At 48.9% G+C, this 19,070-nt stretch overlaps 1 protein-coding gene across 1 annotated transcript in view; it reads right to left on the bottom strand.

The window, feature by feature from the left end:
• Nucleotides 1–19,070, bottom strand: part of carmil2 (capping protein regulator and myosin 1 linker 2) — a 65,450-nt gene that overhangs the window by 19,131 nt on the left and 27,249 nt on the right. Inside the window, exons 14-31 of the mRNA XM_064337924.1 lie at nt 18,143–18,220; nt 17,733–17,809; nt 17,130–17,234; nt 16,386–16,455; nt 15,890–15,971; nt 13,979–14,075; nt 13,367–13,421; nt 11,982–12,145; nt 11,396–11,473; nt 10,958–11,312; nt 10,766–10,864; nt 10,290–10,415; nt 10,017–10,130; nt 8,349–8,524; nt 7,705–7,792; nt 7,199–7,300; nt 5,612–5,678; nt 2,222–2,604 (exon numbers count right to left, since the gene is read on the bottom strand). Of these exons, the coding sequence (XP_064193994.1) occupies nt 2,222–2,604; nt 5,612–5,678; nt 7,199–7,300; nt 7,705–7,792; nt 8,349–8,524; nt 10,017–10,130; nt 10,290–10,415; nt 10,766–10,864; nt 10,958–11,312; nt 11,396–11,473; nt 11,982–12,145; nt 13,367–13,421; nt 13,979–14,075; nt 15,890–15,971; nt 16,386–16,455; nt 17,130–17,234; nt 17,733–17,809; nt 18,143–18,220 (2,316 nt within the window). The remainder of the gene's footprint in view (nt 1–2,221; nt 2,605–5,611; nt 5,679–7,198; nt 7,301–7,704; nt 7,793–8,348; nt 8,525–10,016; nt 10,131–10,289; nt 10,416–10,765; nt 10,865–10,957; nt 11,313–11,395; nt 11,474–11,981; nt 12,146–13,366; nt 13,422–13,978; nt 14,076–15,889; nt 15,972–16,385; nt 16,456–17,129; nt 17,235–17,732; nt 17,810–18,142; nt 18,221–19,070) is intronic.

Raw genomic sequence — 19,070 nt, 5'->3', positions numbered from 1 at the left:
AATGAGTGGGAGTCTCCCCACTCTCCATGGCCCTACTGAAGAAGTGGTCTCTCTCGTCCCCACGGGATTCCACAGAGGAAGGGCCGCATCAGTGCAGATATGCCATCGAGGCCACGCCCACATTTTGTTTATAAAATGTTTCGCGATGAGGCACGGTAACCTGCCGAACTCGGTGACATATACCTGTTGACAAAAACGCTGACGCAAACTGCCACCCTCACACTCGCTCCTAAGAGGACAGGGCACTGCATGCACATGAGCAAAGCAGTCACTAGCAGGGCCAAAGCTGGGTCTCAGCATCTGTATAACGTGACATGTGAGGACCATGACATCCGTAAACATTACTGTAACACTGTGGGGATGTCTGGAGCTTAGCGTACACATGCACACACACACGTACACACACACACACCTACACGTACACAGGTACACACTCTCACTCGGTCCCGCACCCTTAAACGTGTTGTCACACTCTCAAATGTGTAAATGCAACATTTACGCACACATTGTCATGCTCTCACTCACATAACACACATTCTCACACACACTCACAACACACACCTGACACACCCTCTGGGTCTGTCGCACACACATAAACATTACACTCTGCCCGATGCAATACATGCACACACACGCTCTGAGCACCCTCCCTCATCCCTCGTTCCCCTCACAGAACGAAGAGATGGCAGACTGAGCACTTTCATCCTCCCATCTCCCTGGAAACACGGGAGATCCTCCACCAGCCCCCGAGACTCCCCCATAACACACACACACACACACACACACACGTACACACACGCACACACCCTGCCCCCTACACCTGCTAGCCAGCAACATCTACACTATCGATACAGACATCATCATCAAACAGGCACACAGCCACCAAGCCGCAGCAGCATCACAACATATTAGATGCACTATTAATCAGACCAGCCGAGGAGATGGGCAGCAACAACACGGCAAATGCACTAATAAGCACAGAGAGGGACCGAGATACGCCTGCACCACACATGCAGGTGGAGGCAATCCAACACACACACACACACACACACACACACACACACACAGACACGCACACACACACACACACACACACAAAGCCTCCAAGGGTTTTTCAAATCAAGGCTGAACACAGGCTAACAATGAAATAATGCACACACCCACAATACACACACACGCACAAAACCATTACACGCAGACAAGACACACAACCGTACCCCCCTCCCCCCCACTCCCACGGCAACCTCCGGGGTCTCCATCAGTGTGCACCAGCTGCTCCCTGACATTCCAATCACACACGCACTCACACACACATGCACAGATACACTCACACACACACACAAACGAACATCGGCGAACTCGCTGTACACAAAAAAAGGGACAGACAGCCCCACATCGGCATGTACACACACCCACACCATATTCCCCCGTACGGATACGAGGACCCTCTCCCTCCGCTCTCCCTCCCCTCCTCCCTTCCTAACGAGAGAGGGAGAGAGGGAGAGGACGGCCGTGGGAGAGCCCTCTTTGATGTAGGAGTATTAATATTTAAGGCACTACGGCACACACCCAGGCACCCCTTCGGCCACCGCCGCCAAATTCCGCCTGACTCCAAAACAACCCAGCGCACAGCTGACCAGAGATGGGGGGGGGGGGGGGGGCGGTGGGAAGGGAGGGGGGGGGGGATGTGGGAAAAGATGACAGCACCTATAACCAGCAGCGGGAGGAGGAAGAGGAGGGGAAGGGGACGCCGTCCGCGGCGGTAACACGGCGGGATGAAGGTGAACCGCAAACGAGCGCACGCACGGACAGACGGACGGACGTGTCCACCCCGGCCGGCGTTAGCGTGGGTCACACGGACCCAGCGCCGCCGCCGCCGCTGCCGTCGCCAACGCCGCAGTCGCGGCACAGCCCCGGCGCCTCAGAGCGCAGCCTGCACAGCAGAGCAGCCCTGCCTCTCCCCTCCTCCCTTCCCCCCTCTCTCCCTCCATCTCCCCATCGCTCCTTCTCTCGCTGTCCCTGTCTTTTTTTCCCCCACGAGTCCATCACCATTTTCCCTGTCATCTTCTCCCTCTCCCTCCCTCCCTCGCCTTCTCTCTCTCCCTCTCTCATTCACAGCCCTAAGACCGCATGATGCAGTGTGCAACGGAGGTGTCAGCAGGCAGCCCCCCCTGCCCCCCCACACCCCCCCGCCCGCCCCCCCGCCCCGGCCGGGCGGTACCTGCGGCTTGCTGGGCGGCTGCCTGTTCCTGCGGTTGGGCCGTGGCCGGGTCTGGGTGAAGTGCCTCAGTCTCTGTCCTTCGCTGGGCAGGTCCATAGGGGGCCGAGGAGGTGCGGGCTCCGAGCGCCTGGGCTGACTGCTGAGCCTGCGAAGAGCGGCAGCATCGTCCTCCTCCTCCTCCGGCGGGTGGGAGGGGCCGGGCTTCGGCCGGGCCGCCGTGACTGACAGGGACGAGGGGGACGACGCGGCCCGCCCCCACGCTGTCTCCGCCCCTCCTACCTCCTCCTGCTCCTCCTCCTCTCGGCTCTGCTGCTGCTGCTGCTGATGCTGCTGCTGCCTGCCTTCGCTCGTCTGCTGGAAATCTGAGTCCACATCCAGGAGACCTGCAGGGAGAGAGCGACGGACAGAGGAAGAGAGAGAGAGAGAGAGAGAGAGAGAGAGGGACGGACAGAGGGAGGGAGAGAGAGAGAGAGAGAGAGAGAGGGACGGACAGAGGGAGGGAGAGAGAGAAATGGAGAGACAGAGGAGAATGAGAGAGGACAGACAGAGGGAAGGGAAGAGAGGAGGAGAGATGGTGGAGGAAGGTAGAGAGAGAGAGAGAGAGAGAGAGCAAAGGAGGGATGAACAAAAAAATAGAGAGGAAGGGAGCAATACAGGAAGCGAACGAAAATGGAGAGACGGAGGAGGAAGGGACAGAGAAAATGAATGAGGAGAGAGAGAACGAGAGAAAGGGAGAGAAGGGGGAGGGGAGAGGGAATTGGAATCAGCGATGGTATAAATAACAATGAGAAGAGGTGCGCGCGAGAGAGGGAGAACTAGGCGATGCAACAATGCAGGAAGACGAGCGCCAGAGGAGAGGACAGAGAGAGAGAGAGAGAGAGAGAGAGAGAGAGAGAGAGAAAGGTCTGGTCTGGAAAATGAGAAGCTGGGCGGTCGACTACTGAGGGTGGGAAAGAGGAGGAGGAGAGCGGGGAGAGGAAAAAGGCTGAACTGAAAACAGCGGCTCAGTGCGCGAGAGAGAGGGAGAAAGCGAGGGAGAGAGAGAGGGAGAGAGGGAGAAAGCGAGGGAGAGAGAGAGGGAGAGAGGGAGAAAGCGAGGGAGAGAGAGAGGGAGAGAGGGAGAAAGGCGAGGGAGAGAGAGAGGGAGAGAGGGAGAAAGAGAGAGAGAGAGAGAGAGAGAGAGAGAGAGAGAGAGAAAGCAGGTTTCCATGGACAGACACACCTGCCGGCTGAGGAGAGATGCGCAAGAGCAGCGAGGCTGAGGCTCAGATACGGAGCGCATTGAGAGCAAGCGCCGCGGCTAACAGCCCTCAACCAGGAAACATTTCACCGGCACTACAGAGCCTGTAAACACCAGAGCCAGAGCAAGGGAGGGAGGGAGGGAGCGAGGGAGGGAGGGAGGGAGGGAGCGAGGGAGGGAGGGAGGCAGCGCAAGAGAGAGAAAGGGTGATAGGGCACAGGTTGCGGTGGAACAGGAAGAGAGGTAGAGCAGGAAGGATACAAGGAAATATTCCCCCACCCCACCTCCATACACACACACACACACACACACACACACACACACACGCACGCACAGCCTCAGCCAGACAATCAGTGGGGTGAGAGTAACCCAGCCATGCTCCAGTTACCGCTTTATTTGGCCAGCAGTATGGCGACCGGCTGATTATCTATTGTTTGGGGTTTGCATAAACGTCCCGCCCTACTGGAATCCCCTCCTCACCTCCTGGGGTCAGGACACGCCTCCTCCCCCCCTCCTTCACAGGATTTAACCCCTTCAGCACCAGCAGAGAGAATGGCAGAGTGACCAGCAGGGGAATCCCAATACAGAATTGCACACTCAGACACACCCACAGAACACAATACACACGAACGCACACTCTATATTTACATGCAGGCATACTCAACACAGACACACACGTACACATATGCACATTGTATATAAACACGCTCAAAGTTATCATACTTAACACACATAGTTATTACTGACACAATCTCACCCTACATATAAACCCATAAACTTATGCTATTATAAACATACGTCACATAAGCACACACAGAAAGGCATATTTATCAGGCACACACAATTATTATATGCACAGACACACCCAGAAGGACAGGCACACACAATTATTATACACACAGACACACCCAGAAGGACAGGCACGCACATCTATTACAAACACAGTCATTGCAAACAGTTATTATAAGCACACGCACATACTACTGTGACATACATGCATTATCCACACAGAGCATACAAAGTAACCAATCATGGCATGGGCAGGTGCAGTCTGGTCATGATGTCTTGTGGACAGAGCTAGACTCAACCTCATCCTTTCCAGCAGGACACAACATTTGGATGGATTCAAATCTCGTGGCAGGGCACGGTAGTGATGTCACCACCAGGGCAGCATACTACCTTGACACACGAAGGCTGTGTAATAAATCTCCTTCCGGATGTATTTCAGAGAGCATTACAGTCAAGGGATCTCAGACAGACAATACAATGTGCCATATGGCACAAGAACACAGCGCTAGCAGCTCTGTCGCTTCCGACTGGCCAATCGCTGCCCTTTATCCCTCGTTTGTACAGAGCTCAGCGTCTAATTGGTTAATTGGGTGCCGACCGGACGTGAACTTCGACCTCCGCGGTCGGGAAGTCGGCGAGCTCGCTGGAGCCTGGCCGGCTCCAAGCAGCTGGCTGCCACGCAGCCTATGACGTTGCAGCTGTTTCGCATCAGGAAGCAGCAGCCAATCGCTGCCTGGCACCAAACCAAAACAATTAAAACCAGCCTATCACAAACCAGGGGGCCGGAAAACAGGACTCTCGCTTCCAAGCATTCGTTATCACAGTTTTTTTTACTAGACTTGTGCGTTTTAGCCACACAATCTAATTGCCAATGATGCATTTGATACAATGTGCAATTTGATATGCTTTTAATTATGTCAATCAGACTTATGATGTGACTTAAGATGAGGCTGTTTCTCCTCTGTCCCATGAAAAATAATAGCTGGTTGTGTAATTATGAAAACATTAATAGTGCGACATTTGTGCTGTAATTATGAAACCATCAGTAATGTAATATTAGCAGTGTAATTATGAAGTGCCCTCGCCAGACACTGCCTAATGTCCGTGAGAAGCTTCCCTTCTATGTGGGCTGCCCTCTAGTTTGCCTCCGGTCAGCGGCTGCACAGCACACAGCAAAAAAAAAAATTTTTTTATCTGCATGACTGCACAGAAGCACCTAGCTAAATGAATTCAGGTTTTGCTATGATACCAGGCAAATCAGAGGTAATGTAACCTGCCCCCCTCTCCCGTGCGCCCCGTGGTGTTTCTGGGAATGTGGACCCCTGTGGTTTTTTTCATGGACGAAGGCTGATGGCACTTACTTTTTACAGACGGGGCGGGGCGGATGCTGCGGCTGTGAAAACTGCTGCGCCAAATCACCGGAACGTACTGAGTAACACAGGCAGAAATCAGCATCAGTCACAACACAGGCAGAAATCAGCATCAGTCACAACACAGGCAGAAATCAGCATCAGTCACAACACAGGCAGAAATCAGCATCAGTCACAGGCAGAAATAAGCATCAGTCACAACACAGGCAGAAATCAGCAGTCACAACACAGGCAGAAATCAGCATCAGTCACAACACAGGCAGAAATCACCATCAGTCACAACACAGGCAGAAATCAGCATCAGTCACAACACAGGCAGAAATCACCATCAGTCACAACACAGGCAGAAATCAGCATCAGTCACAACACAGGCAGAAATCAGCATCAGTCACAACACAGGCAGAAATCAGCATCAGTCACAACACAGGCGGAAATCAGCATCAGTCACAACACAGGCAGAAATCAGCATCAGTCACAACACAGGCAGAATCACATCAGTCACACACAGGCAGAAATCACCATCAGTCACAACACAGGCAGAAATCAGCATCAGTCACAACACAGGCAGAAATCAGCATCAGTCACAACACAGGCAGAAATCAGCATCAGTCACAACACAGGCGGGAAAGCCTGGAAAATACATCCGGGAAGAGCCAAACAGACACATTACCTCTCAGTAATTTTGGGGAGTAATAAAGAGAAGGGCTTTTTCTGTGCAGATCAGCCATTGAAATCAGTGATGTGCAATGATTAAAAATACATTACCGTCATTGTCCTGCAATGCTAATCTTTTGTCAGTGATTGCGAATACATAATGCTATTTAACAGGTGACAGGTGTGACCGGAATCCCCTATGATGCTCTGCTTTCATGTGAGCTCTGTGCCAGCTGTGCTTGATCCACTCGCCTAAGAGACAATGACTGCTTTCCACAATGCTAGCCACACACTGGACTACAGAGGGGCTAGCACCCATTGGAGGACAGGCCCACTGCACAGTGATGACAGCTGGTAACCTGTGGTTATTGGGTGAATAGCTAAGCAGTGTTCATGTGGCAGTAGCCTGAGGTACCGTGGCTGACTCACTCCCAGTCATAGTCGGCTAATGACACAGCCCAGTCTCGATGTAGTGCTGTCCAGGGTCTAAGACTCAGCCTGCGCTTCTGGTGAGCTCCTTTACCAACCCAGCCAATTAGGACTCCTTAATTACAGCAAGCTAATATCTGATTTAACATTCATCTGCTGTCCATTCCAGTCACCCTGCATGTTGTGGTTTTACAATTCAAGTGCACACTGTGCTGTGTCAACTGCAGAAAGCTTTAGGAAACCATATTTTTTTATTGGACAGGTTTACCACAGGCTCTTCCCAGGCTCGCCTCCCGGCTGAGGTTCACGCAATGCGTCGCGCTGAAATGTCACGGCTAATTGAGCCTGATTGAAAGTCCCAACATGACCACACCTGACATTTACGCTGTTATAAAAATGACACGCCACGCGGGCCCTGTTAGATTTAGAGAGATACCGGATTTCACGAGGGGGAGGGATTTGGAAAAGGCCACGGCGCACAGGACGACCTCTGACCTCGTCTGTGGGGAACTCCTCCTCCACCACTCTCAGCTGGGGGATGTTGGTTCGGGGGGCGGAGCCAGACAGAGGCTGGGTGTGGTCTCTCACGTGCCGGTCCTGAAGGAAGAGGAGCAGGGGTTGTTTGTATGGGTGTGTGTGTCTGTGTGTGTGTGTGTGCGTGTGCATTTGCATGTGTGTGTGCTTCCGGAAGGAGCTTTCACTCATACACAAGCACGCATGCACATGTCTCACACTTAATTTAATATTTATATTAGAAAAAATGGCATTCATTTGTTTCTGCACCCACTTCAGAACCTTACATAAAATCAATGTTTTGATTACATTAAACCCCTCATTGCTCTATTTCAAACACACACACACACAACACACACACATATGCACATGCAAAAACTCACACATGCGCTTGCAGTCACAAAAACACAAACTTTCATTTAAAAATGGACACAGAAATCCAGACACAGGAAAACAAAGTACTACAAAGACAAGCATGCACGGCTCACCAGTTTCTGCTGAGACGCAGACAGGTCTTGCAGAATCTGATCCACAACGCTCTCTGCCAGGCAAACGCTTACAGACAGTTTCAGCTCTCTGGGAGAGAGGTAGATGGAGAAACAGATAGAGAGGAAAATAATGGAAAAGAGGGAAGGAGAATGGAGGGAGAAAGTGAAAAGTGAGGAAGAAGGAGGGAGAGAAAGAAGAAGATTCATTATATTGATACCTTATTTGCACAAGCAGGAGCATTTTGAATTACTGAAGGAAAAGCATGACCATGATTATTATCATAAAAAAGAATAGGCCTCATATCCTTTCATTCAAAAATTATCTCAGTTATTAATAAATGAATCCTAACCTCTATCCCTGAGGAATACATAGGGATGTCAAAAAATTGATTAACTACTGTAATTAAGCAAGAATGAACTCGCTGGTAACAAGTAATCCTTCATAAACCTCTTTTGGAGTACAGCATGGCCTGAACAGGACTATATTTTGTAGTCTTAAATATACGAGATGTGTGTGCATATGTGTGCATGTGTGTTTTAGTGTGTGTGTGTGTGTGTGTGTGTGTGTGTGCACGTGTGTGTATGTGTGTACGTGTGTGCATGTGTGTGTGTGTGTGTGTTTGTGCGTATGCGTTTATATATACCTGAGCTTGTTTCTGATTAGCTCTCCCGCCTGCTTCTCCAGGGTCTCCTCCACAAAGTGAGCCGCATGCCGGGACTTCCTGGCCACGTAGTCGGCCAGCTTCTCGCTGACGCTCGACCTCTGGACGACCCTGGGGCAGACGGCCTGCACGGACTGCAGCATGGACTGAACAAGCTCCTGTGACAGACAGACAGGAGGGAGGGAGTGAAGCTACACGCTGCTCTCACCTGTACAGTCATTTCTCCAGGGCTTCCCCTCAGAGCCCTTTCTATGACATCACAAAGAGGCCACTGATTCTGTACCCGAGCTCGTCCAATCACACTGCCTCTTCCACTACTTCAATATTCAGTTTGTCCAGGCTAGTTCAGTTTCAGACCCTGGCAGTTGCTGCTTCTCTGTCCCTGCAAGTGGTTTTCCATTGAAGGGCTCTAATGCTTTTTCTTATAATATGCGCCATTGCCAAGGGACTATAGATGAAATTTAGCTATCAAGCTAAATCTGGGGCGGTTACTAACATTGCCCCTTTCAAATAAATAAACGAATAACATTTCTTCCTGAGTAACACAGTGCAGATGCTCTTTTTCCTGCAGGTGCAGCAGGTAAGAAGATAGGCTCTATAAGCAGCTCAGTATGTAGGAGTTACTGATGATGCGTATGTGGGAGAGAGAGGTGCCTGACAGAAACCCGCACAGTCGAGTATGTCTCTCACTCTCATTCTCTCTCTCTACCTCTCTTTCTGTCTCTGTCTCTCTCACACACACACACACACATAGGCTCTGTAGTACTATTAGTACATAAGAAAGTGCAGAGTAACCTGGCTTATATAACCGAGCTGTTCCACAAAGCAGGAAGAAAACTGCAGATGACAGCAGTAATCAGAGAGCGAGAGAGAGACTCCCAGTGCTGAGAGCCTGGGGAGGAGGATTCAGCAGGGATTACAATGTCTTTACCCACCTGCTGATCCAGCCCAAAAGAGAGAGAATACGCTTTATACTTCCATATTTTACTCATTTATGCAACCAGGTTACTCATGCAGTCCAAGTTAGATACGTTGGGCATGGTTACAAGAGAAGACTTTGTGACCTGACTTTTGAAATCTCAGTAGAAGTATATCATTTGACATAAATTTAGCAAGAATTTCTGGAGTGTCTTGAAATGCGAGGCGAGCATACAAAAGGAAAAACCTGTCTTTACGAGTTTAAGTCTTGTAATGGGACTTAAAATCTTTTTTTTCAGGTAGAAAATATTAGCTTGTTTTAAGTTACTGTTCGCTTACCCTACTGGCAAATCTTGAGATGAGTCAAACTGTCGCACCTCTTGGCAATATTTGTGTCTTATTTAGCAATAAAGTAATAGAAATAAGATTAAGTCTAAACATAAGATTAATAATTGACTTGACTTATTTTCTGGTTGCAGTGTACATCTACCTGAGCCATGTGTACAACAGTAACATAGGCTTCCTTAAGAACGCTGCCAGACCAGAGAGAACCCCTGTAAAATGGTAGAAACACTAGGGTAGGCAACGCTGTCGAGCTCGAAATACGGTTCCACTTGGCACGAATGCAAAAACAAGCCGCAAGCCCACAACGTGCATCGGAGACGAACGAGGTGATCTGTTTCCTGTCACGCGCTCACGCCACGAGAGACAGGGAGCGTCCGTTCCCATTACCTGGATCTCCGTGGTGATCTCGGTGGTCAGTGAGTGGGCCGAGTCGCTAAGGATGTGCTGCAGCATGTTCTCGCTAGAGGGCGCCCTCCCCAGATTGTATAGGGTGGGCAGCATCTGTTGGGAGAATCGGTGACCGAATTTCAGCGAATTGCCATAGAGGGATTCCACAGTATTCGCTGATTTAAGCTAACAGCTTCTGAACCTTTCGCATCTGAAAGTTCGGTGGGAATTTCAAATGCGATACCTTCGGTGATACCCTCGGTGGATACTCACGCCTATGGACACCCTGGCGTTGTGCAGCACTTCCTCCGCAGACAGGATGTCGCTCTGCACTTCCTGCACGCTGCAGTTGATCAGTGGCTGGACAGTCTTCTGCACCTTCACACACATCTGCTGCACCTACCAGCGGGGCAGTGAGACAGGACACTAAGCACCACGCCAATATTATGCTGTCATACCAGTAAAGACGGTTTGAATTTATATTTGAGAGAGAGAGAGAGAGAGGACAGAGATGGAGGTTGAGGGTCAAAAAGAAAACAAAGACTAAAGACAAAAGAATGGAGAGAATAAGAGTTAAATTAGGCATTATTCTGGTACTTATTTGAATCTTATTTGAGTTTGGTTGGTGCTTGAATGGAATTAGAATTAGAATTTGTATTTGAAAGAGGTAATAAACACCCTTGTAACTGTGGATACAGACCTGAGAGGCCCACGCCCCTCTCGTAGCATGCCACGCCCAGCCTCCCTACCTTCTCAGAGCACCTGGTCTTCATCTCCTGCTGAAGACGCAGCACCTGCTCGGACGCAGCTGCCTGGCCCCGGCTGTTCCTCACCAGACAGGCCTGGATCTGACACACAGAGACACACAGAGCAGCTCTGATTGGCTGAACGGACTCCGGATTTTATTTCTGGACAGGAATATCAACGGACGCCACGCTCACCCTCTGCAGGGCCTCGTCGGTCCTTTCCGGGCTGCCGCGATACGCCTGCAAGGCGTCGCTCATGGGAACGGGCATGTGCAGCAGAGTGGAGTTCCTGTATACACACACACACACACACACACACACACACACGCGCATCAGAGCACGCAACAAAATAATGCACGTACACAAATGCATCCAAGGGCACACACATGCATAACCATGCAACGCATAAACAAACAAACGCACGCACACAGAGAGGAGGAGGAAGTGAGAAAGGTTCACACCGACCACACAACAGCGCGCACGCCTCTGCAAACCGTTCTCCACAATAACGTGGGAGGGGCGCTGAAATCGGAGCCAGACTCCAGGGCCGAATCACGAAGCGCCGCAGCCACGAAGAGGAGGAGCGCAGGGACGGAGCGATGAGGAAAGCAGAGGCGAGGCGCACTAATTCACCTTCGATAGCGCGCTAGCCACCTCCAGAAGCGCTGGCCGTCGAGCCGGCGTCCGTTGTTCCTGTCCCAGACCAAGGTCCTGTGGAAGACAGACACGGAATGGGGCTAAGGGTCCTGCCCATTTAACCCTTTGAAGAGTAGGTTTTTTGGAATCTTTGGGGTGTTCCAGAACTCCATTGCTTTCAATTACCAGAAGTGATTGTTACATCAGCATTAGAATGTAAATGTAAATACACTCTAATTACATAGTGTAAAGGGTTAAAGCTAATAGAGGTCTGTAGCATAGTGGCTATTCACTGAGCAAGGTGGGGCTGAGCATTAGTACCTCAGGGCCAGATAAGGGTGGGGACAAGTCTGGATCATTCATAGAGACGGTAAGGGGTGTGCTTCAGGTGCTTTAGGAGTCTGAAATATTATACTGACAGTACAGTGCAAGGTCCAAGTAAGGCTGAAACCTTTATATGAACCACACAGTGCATGGTCCAGGTGATTCTGGTACTTTATAGTGACAGCGCAGGTAATGCTTCAGGGGAGGTTGGGACCCATATATTAACTGCACAAGGGCGTGGGTCAGGGTACTGTCGTACCTGAGCTTAGTGTTGGTGAGCAGGGCCTTTGCCAGCATCTTGGCGCCCGTGTCTCCGATGCAGTTGCCGCTGATGTCGATCTTGGTGAGGTTTCCCAGGCTGTTGATCAGGGTGGTGGTGCCGGTCTTCAGCTTGGAGTCGCTCACCGACAGGGACTCCAGGGGCTGGGCCAGCATGGCGGACAAGAGCACGCACGTTCCCAGCTGTACATGGCTAACGTTTTCACAACTTTGCCGCGACGTTACGCTAACATAATCTGTTTCTGACCAAGAGCTCAGAATTCTATTTAAGCAGAATTCATCCCAACAGGAACCTTCAACCTCAGCTAGCTAGCGAACCATTTTGTCAGTAAAACACAGCTTGATTCTCAGTGTCTCAAAACCTCGCCAGACTGAAATAATATTAATAAGATCCCTCAGGCCAAGCCAGCCAGAAACGAGCTCAAACCACAGCCAGAGAGAATGAATCCAACACCTATTTAAAACCCCAACCAGACAGAGCCAATCTTACCCAAACCAGGAACCTTGTCAGGCAGAAAATAGTCTGTAAGTTTGGACAGAATCTAATCGGACCAGAACATTGAATCCAGTCAGGAAGAACTGTTCTGACAGAGGGGGGGTCTACGTACACTGGTGACCAGATTAATTCCCCTTGAAACATAATGACCTCATCCTAGAAAAAATAAAAAATCTCTGATACACAATGCAGAAAACTGACAGGAGCTCCAGTTAATAGGCTAGGAGTCTCTGGGCCTCAGCTGGGCTGTACATAATTACCAAGGTGGCGTGTCTCTCAGGATTGGGATTCTGGGTAATTAAAATTCCAGTTGCGCCTCCAGAGGCATCTCTGCAGACTCTTCCCGTAATGTGCTTTACTTCCTGTCTTTCGCAATCTTCCCATATTCAACATATCAGCTCGTAAAACTGACCCCATATACTATACACACTGATCTAGGATCAGTGATTGGGGCAGAATATAAACTCATTCACATTGCAGTGGATGGGCTTAAATTGTATGTTATGATTCCGGCTGGCCATTCAGCTAATTAGATGATAAATCTTATTTCAAACCATGGGGGAGATAACCTTTGTCTTGCCCTACAAGTTATCAGTTGAAGGCCAGGACAGCTAGAACATATTATGAATAATAAACAAAATATGTTTTCTAACAAGCAAGTGTTATACTTAACCACTATATGTAGTACATAAATCTTCCTTATGGGAAGGTGCAATCTTTCCCCATAGCTGAGAATAATTTTAAAAGAAACTTGGCCTGAGTTCCTGCGTCTTTGTTATTTACACATTAGGGACATACATGTGACAGAACATTGACAGGAAGTCAAGTACAAGCATCACAAAAATGTAAAGGGATGATGAGTTACTCACACACTCCTCCTCCTGAATAAGTTGGACAATCCGATGCAGAACATCGGTCAGAGCTCTGTTAGGAAGAGGAAGAGGAAGAAGAGAGGTCAGAAGGCTATTTCCTGCTTTTATGGTAGAACCCCACAGTTACCAACACCGACACCTCAGGTATTGTGACTATGTAAAAGTTGTGTAGGACGCTCTGAATAAGAGTGTCTGCTAAATGCCTGTAATGTAATGACTAATGTTTATATATATAATATATACAATATTTTAACCAATCTACAATATGCACAGTCGAAAGCACAAAATGGAACAGAATTACGGCACAAGAAAAGTTTTACTTCTTACTATGATAAAGTAATACTGTAGGCTATTATGTAATCGCATCATTAATTTCACTCAGTTCCCAGTATTAGCAGTGGTAGGCTGCTATCTCTTTTCATTGCTGTTTAACACAGAGCTTCCTTGCTGCCACAGGTCTATCTGGGAGGAACTGGTCAGTCCATGGGGAGGAGCAGTGCAGTTTGTCCCTGCTGCCATTAGTCAGCACTGGTGTTTTACCGAGAAGTTTGGCTCCCCCTTGTGGCCTGGAGGACTGCAGGTATTTAGAGGGCGGGCAGCCAAACTCACCTGGACTTCATGGCGAAGTTGCCACCAAGTGCCAGGTGTCGGATTGAGTGGCTGCGTCCAATGGACAGCACAAGGGTGACCATGTCACTTTCTAGACCTGTAGGAGAAAAATTATAATATTCCAACCAGTGTCCTCTTCTTCATTTTAGGAAAATATGCTTGATTACGGAGTTGTGCCAAAAGACTGTTGTCTGTTGCTGTGAACGTTTTTTTATTCTTGTATAAATAGAATGCTATGGAAAGACATAAAAACAGGTGGAATGGACATGAAAGCAAAAATGATCCTGTGTATAAGATGAACTGGAACTGACATCAAAGAAACCGGATGAAAGGCATTAAGGTTTTCTGCCGCTTATGGTTTATCTTATCGGCAGTCGAATCTGGCCCTTGAATCCAAATCCAGCCCTGGTTTTCTTTCCTCCCAGGTAGTCAACTCAGCAATAAGCGCTAGGGATTGGCCAGACGGTCTTCACACCTGACTTCCAGGTAAGAGGAAGGTGGAAAACCAGCAGTTCTCGCCCCTCGAGGACCGTGAGTTGAGTATCTGGGTTTTAGACGGCTGTACCGAGCTAAGCCAGCCAGCTGTGCTCCCTAACAGGGAAGCATTCCGAGACAGGGATTACCACGGTGTGATGCCACAAAATGCTGCTTTTTAAAAAAGAAAGTTGCTACAGCTGTACGCTTGAGATAGGAATGTGAGCTCAGTACATTGTGCCTGAGTCATCCCTGCTGCTATTTGACTGGAATTGGTCGGGTGGAGATGGATCAAAAGGCCAATTACAAAATGCACCATAAAGACTGGCCTTGGCAATACATCACCTTCGCATTGTCACATTGTATTCCTACAAATAAGCGTAATCTGCACCTAATTGAAATGCAATTTAAACGGATGGATCACCAATGAATCGACTGATAAACTGGCAGGCGTCGGGCCCCGTGAAGTTTATCTTGTTTTTATTGCCGTCTTACTCTCAATGAAGAATAATTTGTTGTTTTTTCCCCCCCTCCCCCCCGCCGCCGCTTGAAATCTGACGGCCCAATTGTTCAGCCCTCTGTCTTGTCCCTGTAACTGCGGCGGCTTGACTTTATCTCCTCCCTGTCTGGCGTGCTTATTGAGCCCCTGCAGGACGCGGCAAACGCCTCAGATGGGAGGGGACACGCTTCCAATGAAGCATCCTTTTACGCCACCGGCAGAGTCTGGTTTTTACTACCAAACCGAGGTATCGGGGGAATAAAAATCAAATTAAAAAAGCTGAGGAAGCACAAATATCGTCAGTCCCCCTTAATAAAAATGTAAAAAATAAAACCGTTCAATGAAATAACGGGTCAATAAGGAGATACGCGCAGCCGTGAATAGTTCTGCAGGCTGGGAAAGGTTCGCGTAGTTCGCGGAGTGCCTCGCGTCGCGCACTTTCCATCGGGACCATTATTAGGGCTCGGAGATATTGGATATGCAGTAACCAGGGGCCGACCCCTCCCCAGCCCGCCGCCGCTGGCTCCCCTCGCAGACGACGGTCTCCCCGCTTCCTTTCCTCCCGGCGCCTTTGAAAGCGCCATGCCGTCCCCCGAGAGCGACGTATTCAGGATGATTTATCACTCCGCGCGTTTGCCTCGCTCAATCATACGTGCGTTTGCGCCCCACCCCCGTCAGTCTACCGGTCTGCAGGGGATCTCAACCCCCAGCCTGCCTAATTGGTAGGGGGGTGGGGGGTGGGGGGGGGTATTGGGATGGGTGTTGGAATTATCAAGTAAGGTCAGTAGTGAGGGGAAAGGGGGGTGTGGAGAGTGAAGTGGATTGATACAGTATGTATGAAGATTATAGATAGACCCACAAACAGAGAGAGAGAGAGAATGAAAGAGAGAGGAGAGAGACGGATGGTGAGTGTATGCGACAGAGGGGCGGAGCCTCACCGTTGTCTGACAGGTCCAGGCTGCTGATGGCCTTGGCTTCAAAGATGTGCTCCTGAATCACTTGTGCTCCTGCAGACCTGAGCTACACACACGTACATACAGCCATCATAAACACGTCATCGCAAGAGCAGGAAACACAGTGTGTGTGTGTGTGTGTGTGTCTGCGTGCCTGCTAGTGTCTGTGTGCCTGTGTGTGTGTGTGTGTGTGTGTGTGCCTGCTTGTGTCTGTGTGTGTATGTGTGTGTGTGTGCCTGCTTGTGTGTGTGTGCATGTGTGTGTGTTGCTTGTGTGTCAGTATGTGTGTATGTGCACGTGTGTGTGTGTGTTGCTTGTGTGTCAGTGTATGTGTGTGCGTGCTTGTGCTTCTGTGAGTGTGTGCGTGTGTGCATGCCTGCTTGTGTCTGCCTGAGTGTGTGTGTATGTGTGGGTCTGTCTGAGTGTGTGTGTGCGTGCGTGCTTGTGTACGTGTAGGTGTGTGTGTGTGCTGTATATATACCTCACAGCTACTCAGGTCTAGCTCCAGTCCTGATAGAAGAGTGTTGGTTGCCAAGCCCTGCAGCAGTAACCTGTACAAAATGACAACCCAAAGGTTTCAGGACTGCACAGATTTCATGTATTTACCTGGGTACATTTAGTTTTTTGTATTATACAAGGGGTGGATTTTCAAAGCATAAAGTGTGACATTAAAAGTAAATTAAAGTTTAAAATCCTCTTGGCCAGTCTCAGTTCAAAAACTGCTCTTCAGCCTGTTTCCTGCCCCGCGGGTAACAACATGCTGGGAACAGTACAAGAGAATAAAAAAGGAAATAAAATAAGGTGACAGGTAGGTACAGAATAGAAAGGTAGTTACAAGGACCAGAAAGCTGAAGGAAAACGGGCTAAGCTAGGATGAGTCCAAGGAAGTAAATTTATAAAAGTTCGTTGAAAAAAATATGCAAGACATCGAACATACTAGTAATAGAGAACAGGATCAGCATATTCCCTGCACACATTAAAAATGAATATAGGACACTCCCACCCTCACCAAGCCCCTCCCCATGAGCCCCCACTCCAACCCCAGCCCCAGCCTTTCCTCAGACCCCTAATTCCCCTGTAAATTAAGCCCCAGCCCTAACAGCTAAGCTCCTGCCTTAAAGACCTTGCCCCTACCCCAAGCCCCTCCCTACCACCCTGGGCCCCACCCCCAAGCCCCTCCCTACCACCCTGGGCCCCACCCCAAGCCCCTCCCCTCTGCTCTGACCTCAGCGCGGCCGCAGGAAGCCTTGTCCCAGCCAGCACCACGTATTTCAGCTCGGCGCTTTTGCTGAAGAAATCCTTCACGCTGCGCGTCACCTCCCGCGCCGTCCTGGCGGAAGAGAGAGGTCACATGACCCACCGCCTGTCCCCATCTCACACTCCCCCACCCGCCACACACTGCGGGTTCTACAGCTGAACCCAAACATTTCAGGACACAGTAAGACAGTAGGAGGACCACAGAATACTTGTACACAATCACATTCTGGTTTTGAGATTTTGCCCAGTGTGTGGGCAATTGAACTGGAAGCGAGGACAATGTGCATAAATGTATGCCATACAAGACCTGCAGAAGCTAATTAAGACATTTGTAACATTATTTATTTCTTCACAAACACAGTTGGACAAGTTCCCCAGTGATCAGAACTTACAAGTCAAACTGTGTTTATGAAGAATTGCGAAGCTTGTGAAGTTTCACCTGCGTGTATCTGTATGTAAAAGTGAAGGAGAACAATAGACTGCATTTAGGCTAGTTTATGGGCAGCAGTCATTGCTCAGGAGCTGATCTTCTCCTGAAGCAGGGCACACAGGGCGACCCCCCCCTCCCCACCTGTGTGAGAAGCTGTTTCTGGACAGGTTGAGGTAGGACAGCTTGGAGCAGCACCCTGAAGACAGCGACACGAACAGCTGGGAAAGAGATCAAAAGAGAGCTGTCACACTGGGAGGAACCTTCCAGAAGCACTGCTGATCTATTACATGGTGACATATCATAAGCAGCAATATACTATTATGTATGACAAACAAGTACAACAGGATATCGGTTATATACAGTGTATATAATTAATATGATATTGTTTATATATTGCAATATTGTGAAGATGTTCATTGAGAGCAGATCACGACCTGATTGGTTGACTGAAAACCTAAAGTTAAAGAAGCACATCCAGTTTTTTCTGCAGTGTATTTTCATTGGGTACATGGCCATTAGTACTGACTGTTGTGATGTCAGCAAACACTCACAGCATCCAAAGGACAGTCTGTTCCACTCAGGTTCAGGTGAGACACAGCATTTTCACTGGACAGGAAGTTAAGCAGGTTCTGTCAAAATGAAAAAAAATAAATACAATTCATGATTCGGCACAAAATTGGGAATGTTTTTGCAGGCTCACATGCTAACAGGGCTCATTTAACATACCTAAATTACTACCAAAGCAAATCAAGTTTTAAGTAACTGTGACATAAAATGAGTTAACGCGATATGCAAGGAGGGTAATTAAAGTCATTCATCAGTACTTTGCCCTTTAGTGACAGCTGATTTCACTGATCTGGGATCAGTTATAGGAGCGCAGTATAAGAAAGCAAGGATCCAAGTCGCCTATCTGAGAGTCTGCATGCTTTTATACCATGAAAGAATTAAAGCCACCTCATTCCACTAATCCTCTCCTCCATTTCACAAGTCTTGACATCTCTCCCCGGTTCTGACAGCGATAGTGGATTAAAGAGGGAGAGGGAAGAGTCGACACGACTGTGACTTCTGAGGACCAGGACCGAGCTGAATTCAGATGGGTAGTCTCTGGTTGGCACTTGAGTAGCGTTCAAAGTATGCATTTTGAATTTCTAGAATGGCGATTGCATTCCTGTCTTCGAACACTAAGGAATATGTGAACGTGAAGGGTATGAATCGATATGGAAGGCAATGTAGAAGGCAATTTCAATTTAAGATGGTTTTCCAATTGGATTCTGGGCTCTATACACAAGGCACAAAGTCTTTGAGAGATCAATACCTGCAAATAGGCTTCTTGAGCCACAGTTACCCTGCTTGTTTCCAGAGAATGGTTTAGAGATAACCCATCAAAGATCCACTAGTCCTGTTGTTACCAGCGTACGTTAAACATAATGTGGGTCCAAAATCATTAAACACAAGCACGGAACTGATGTGATGAAAAAA

The sequence above is a fragment of the Anguilla rostrata genome, chromosome 5, assembly GCF_018555375.3.
Source record: "Anguilla rostrata isolate EN2019 chromosome 5, ASM1855537v3, whole genome shotgun sequence".
Lineage (NCBI taxonomy): Eukaryota > Metazoa > Chordata > Actinopteri > Anguilliformes > Anguillidae > Anguilla > Anguilla rostrata.
The sequence above is the reverse complement of the archived record's forward strand: the minus strand, read 5'-3'. Positions and strand labels throughout refer to the sequence as shown.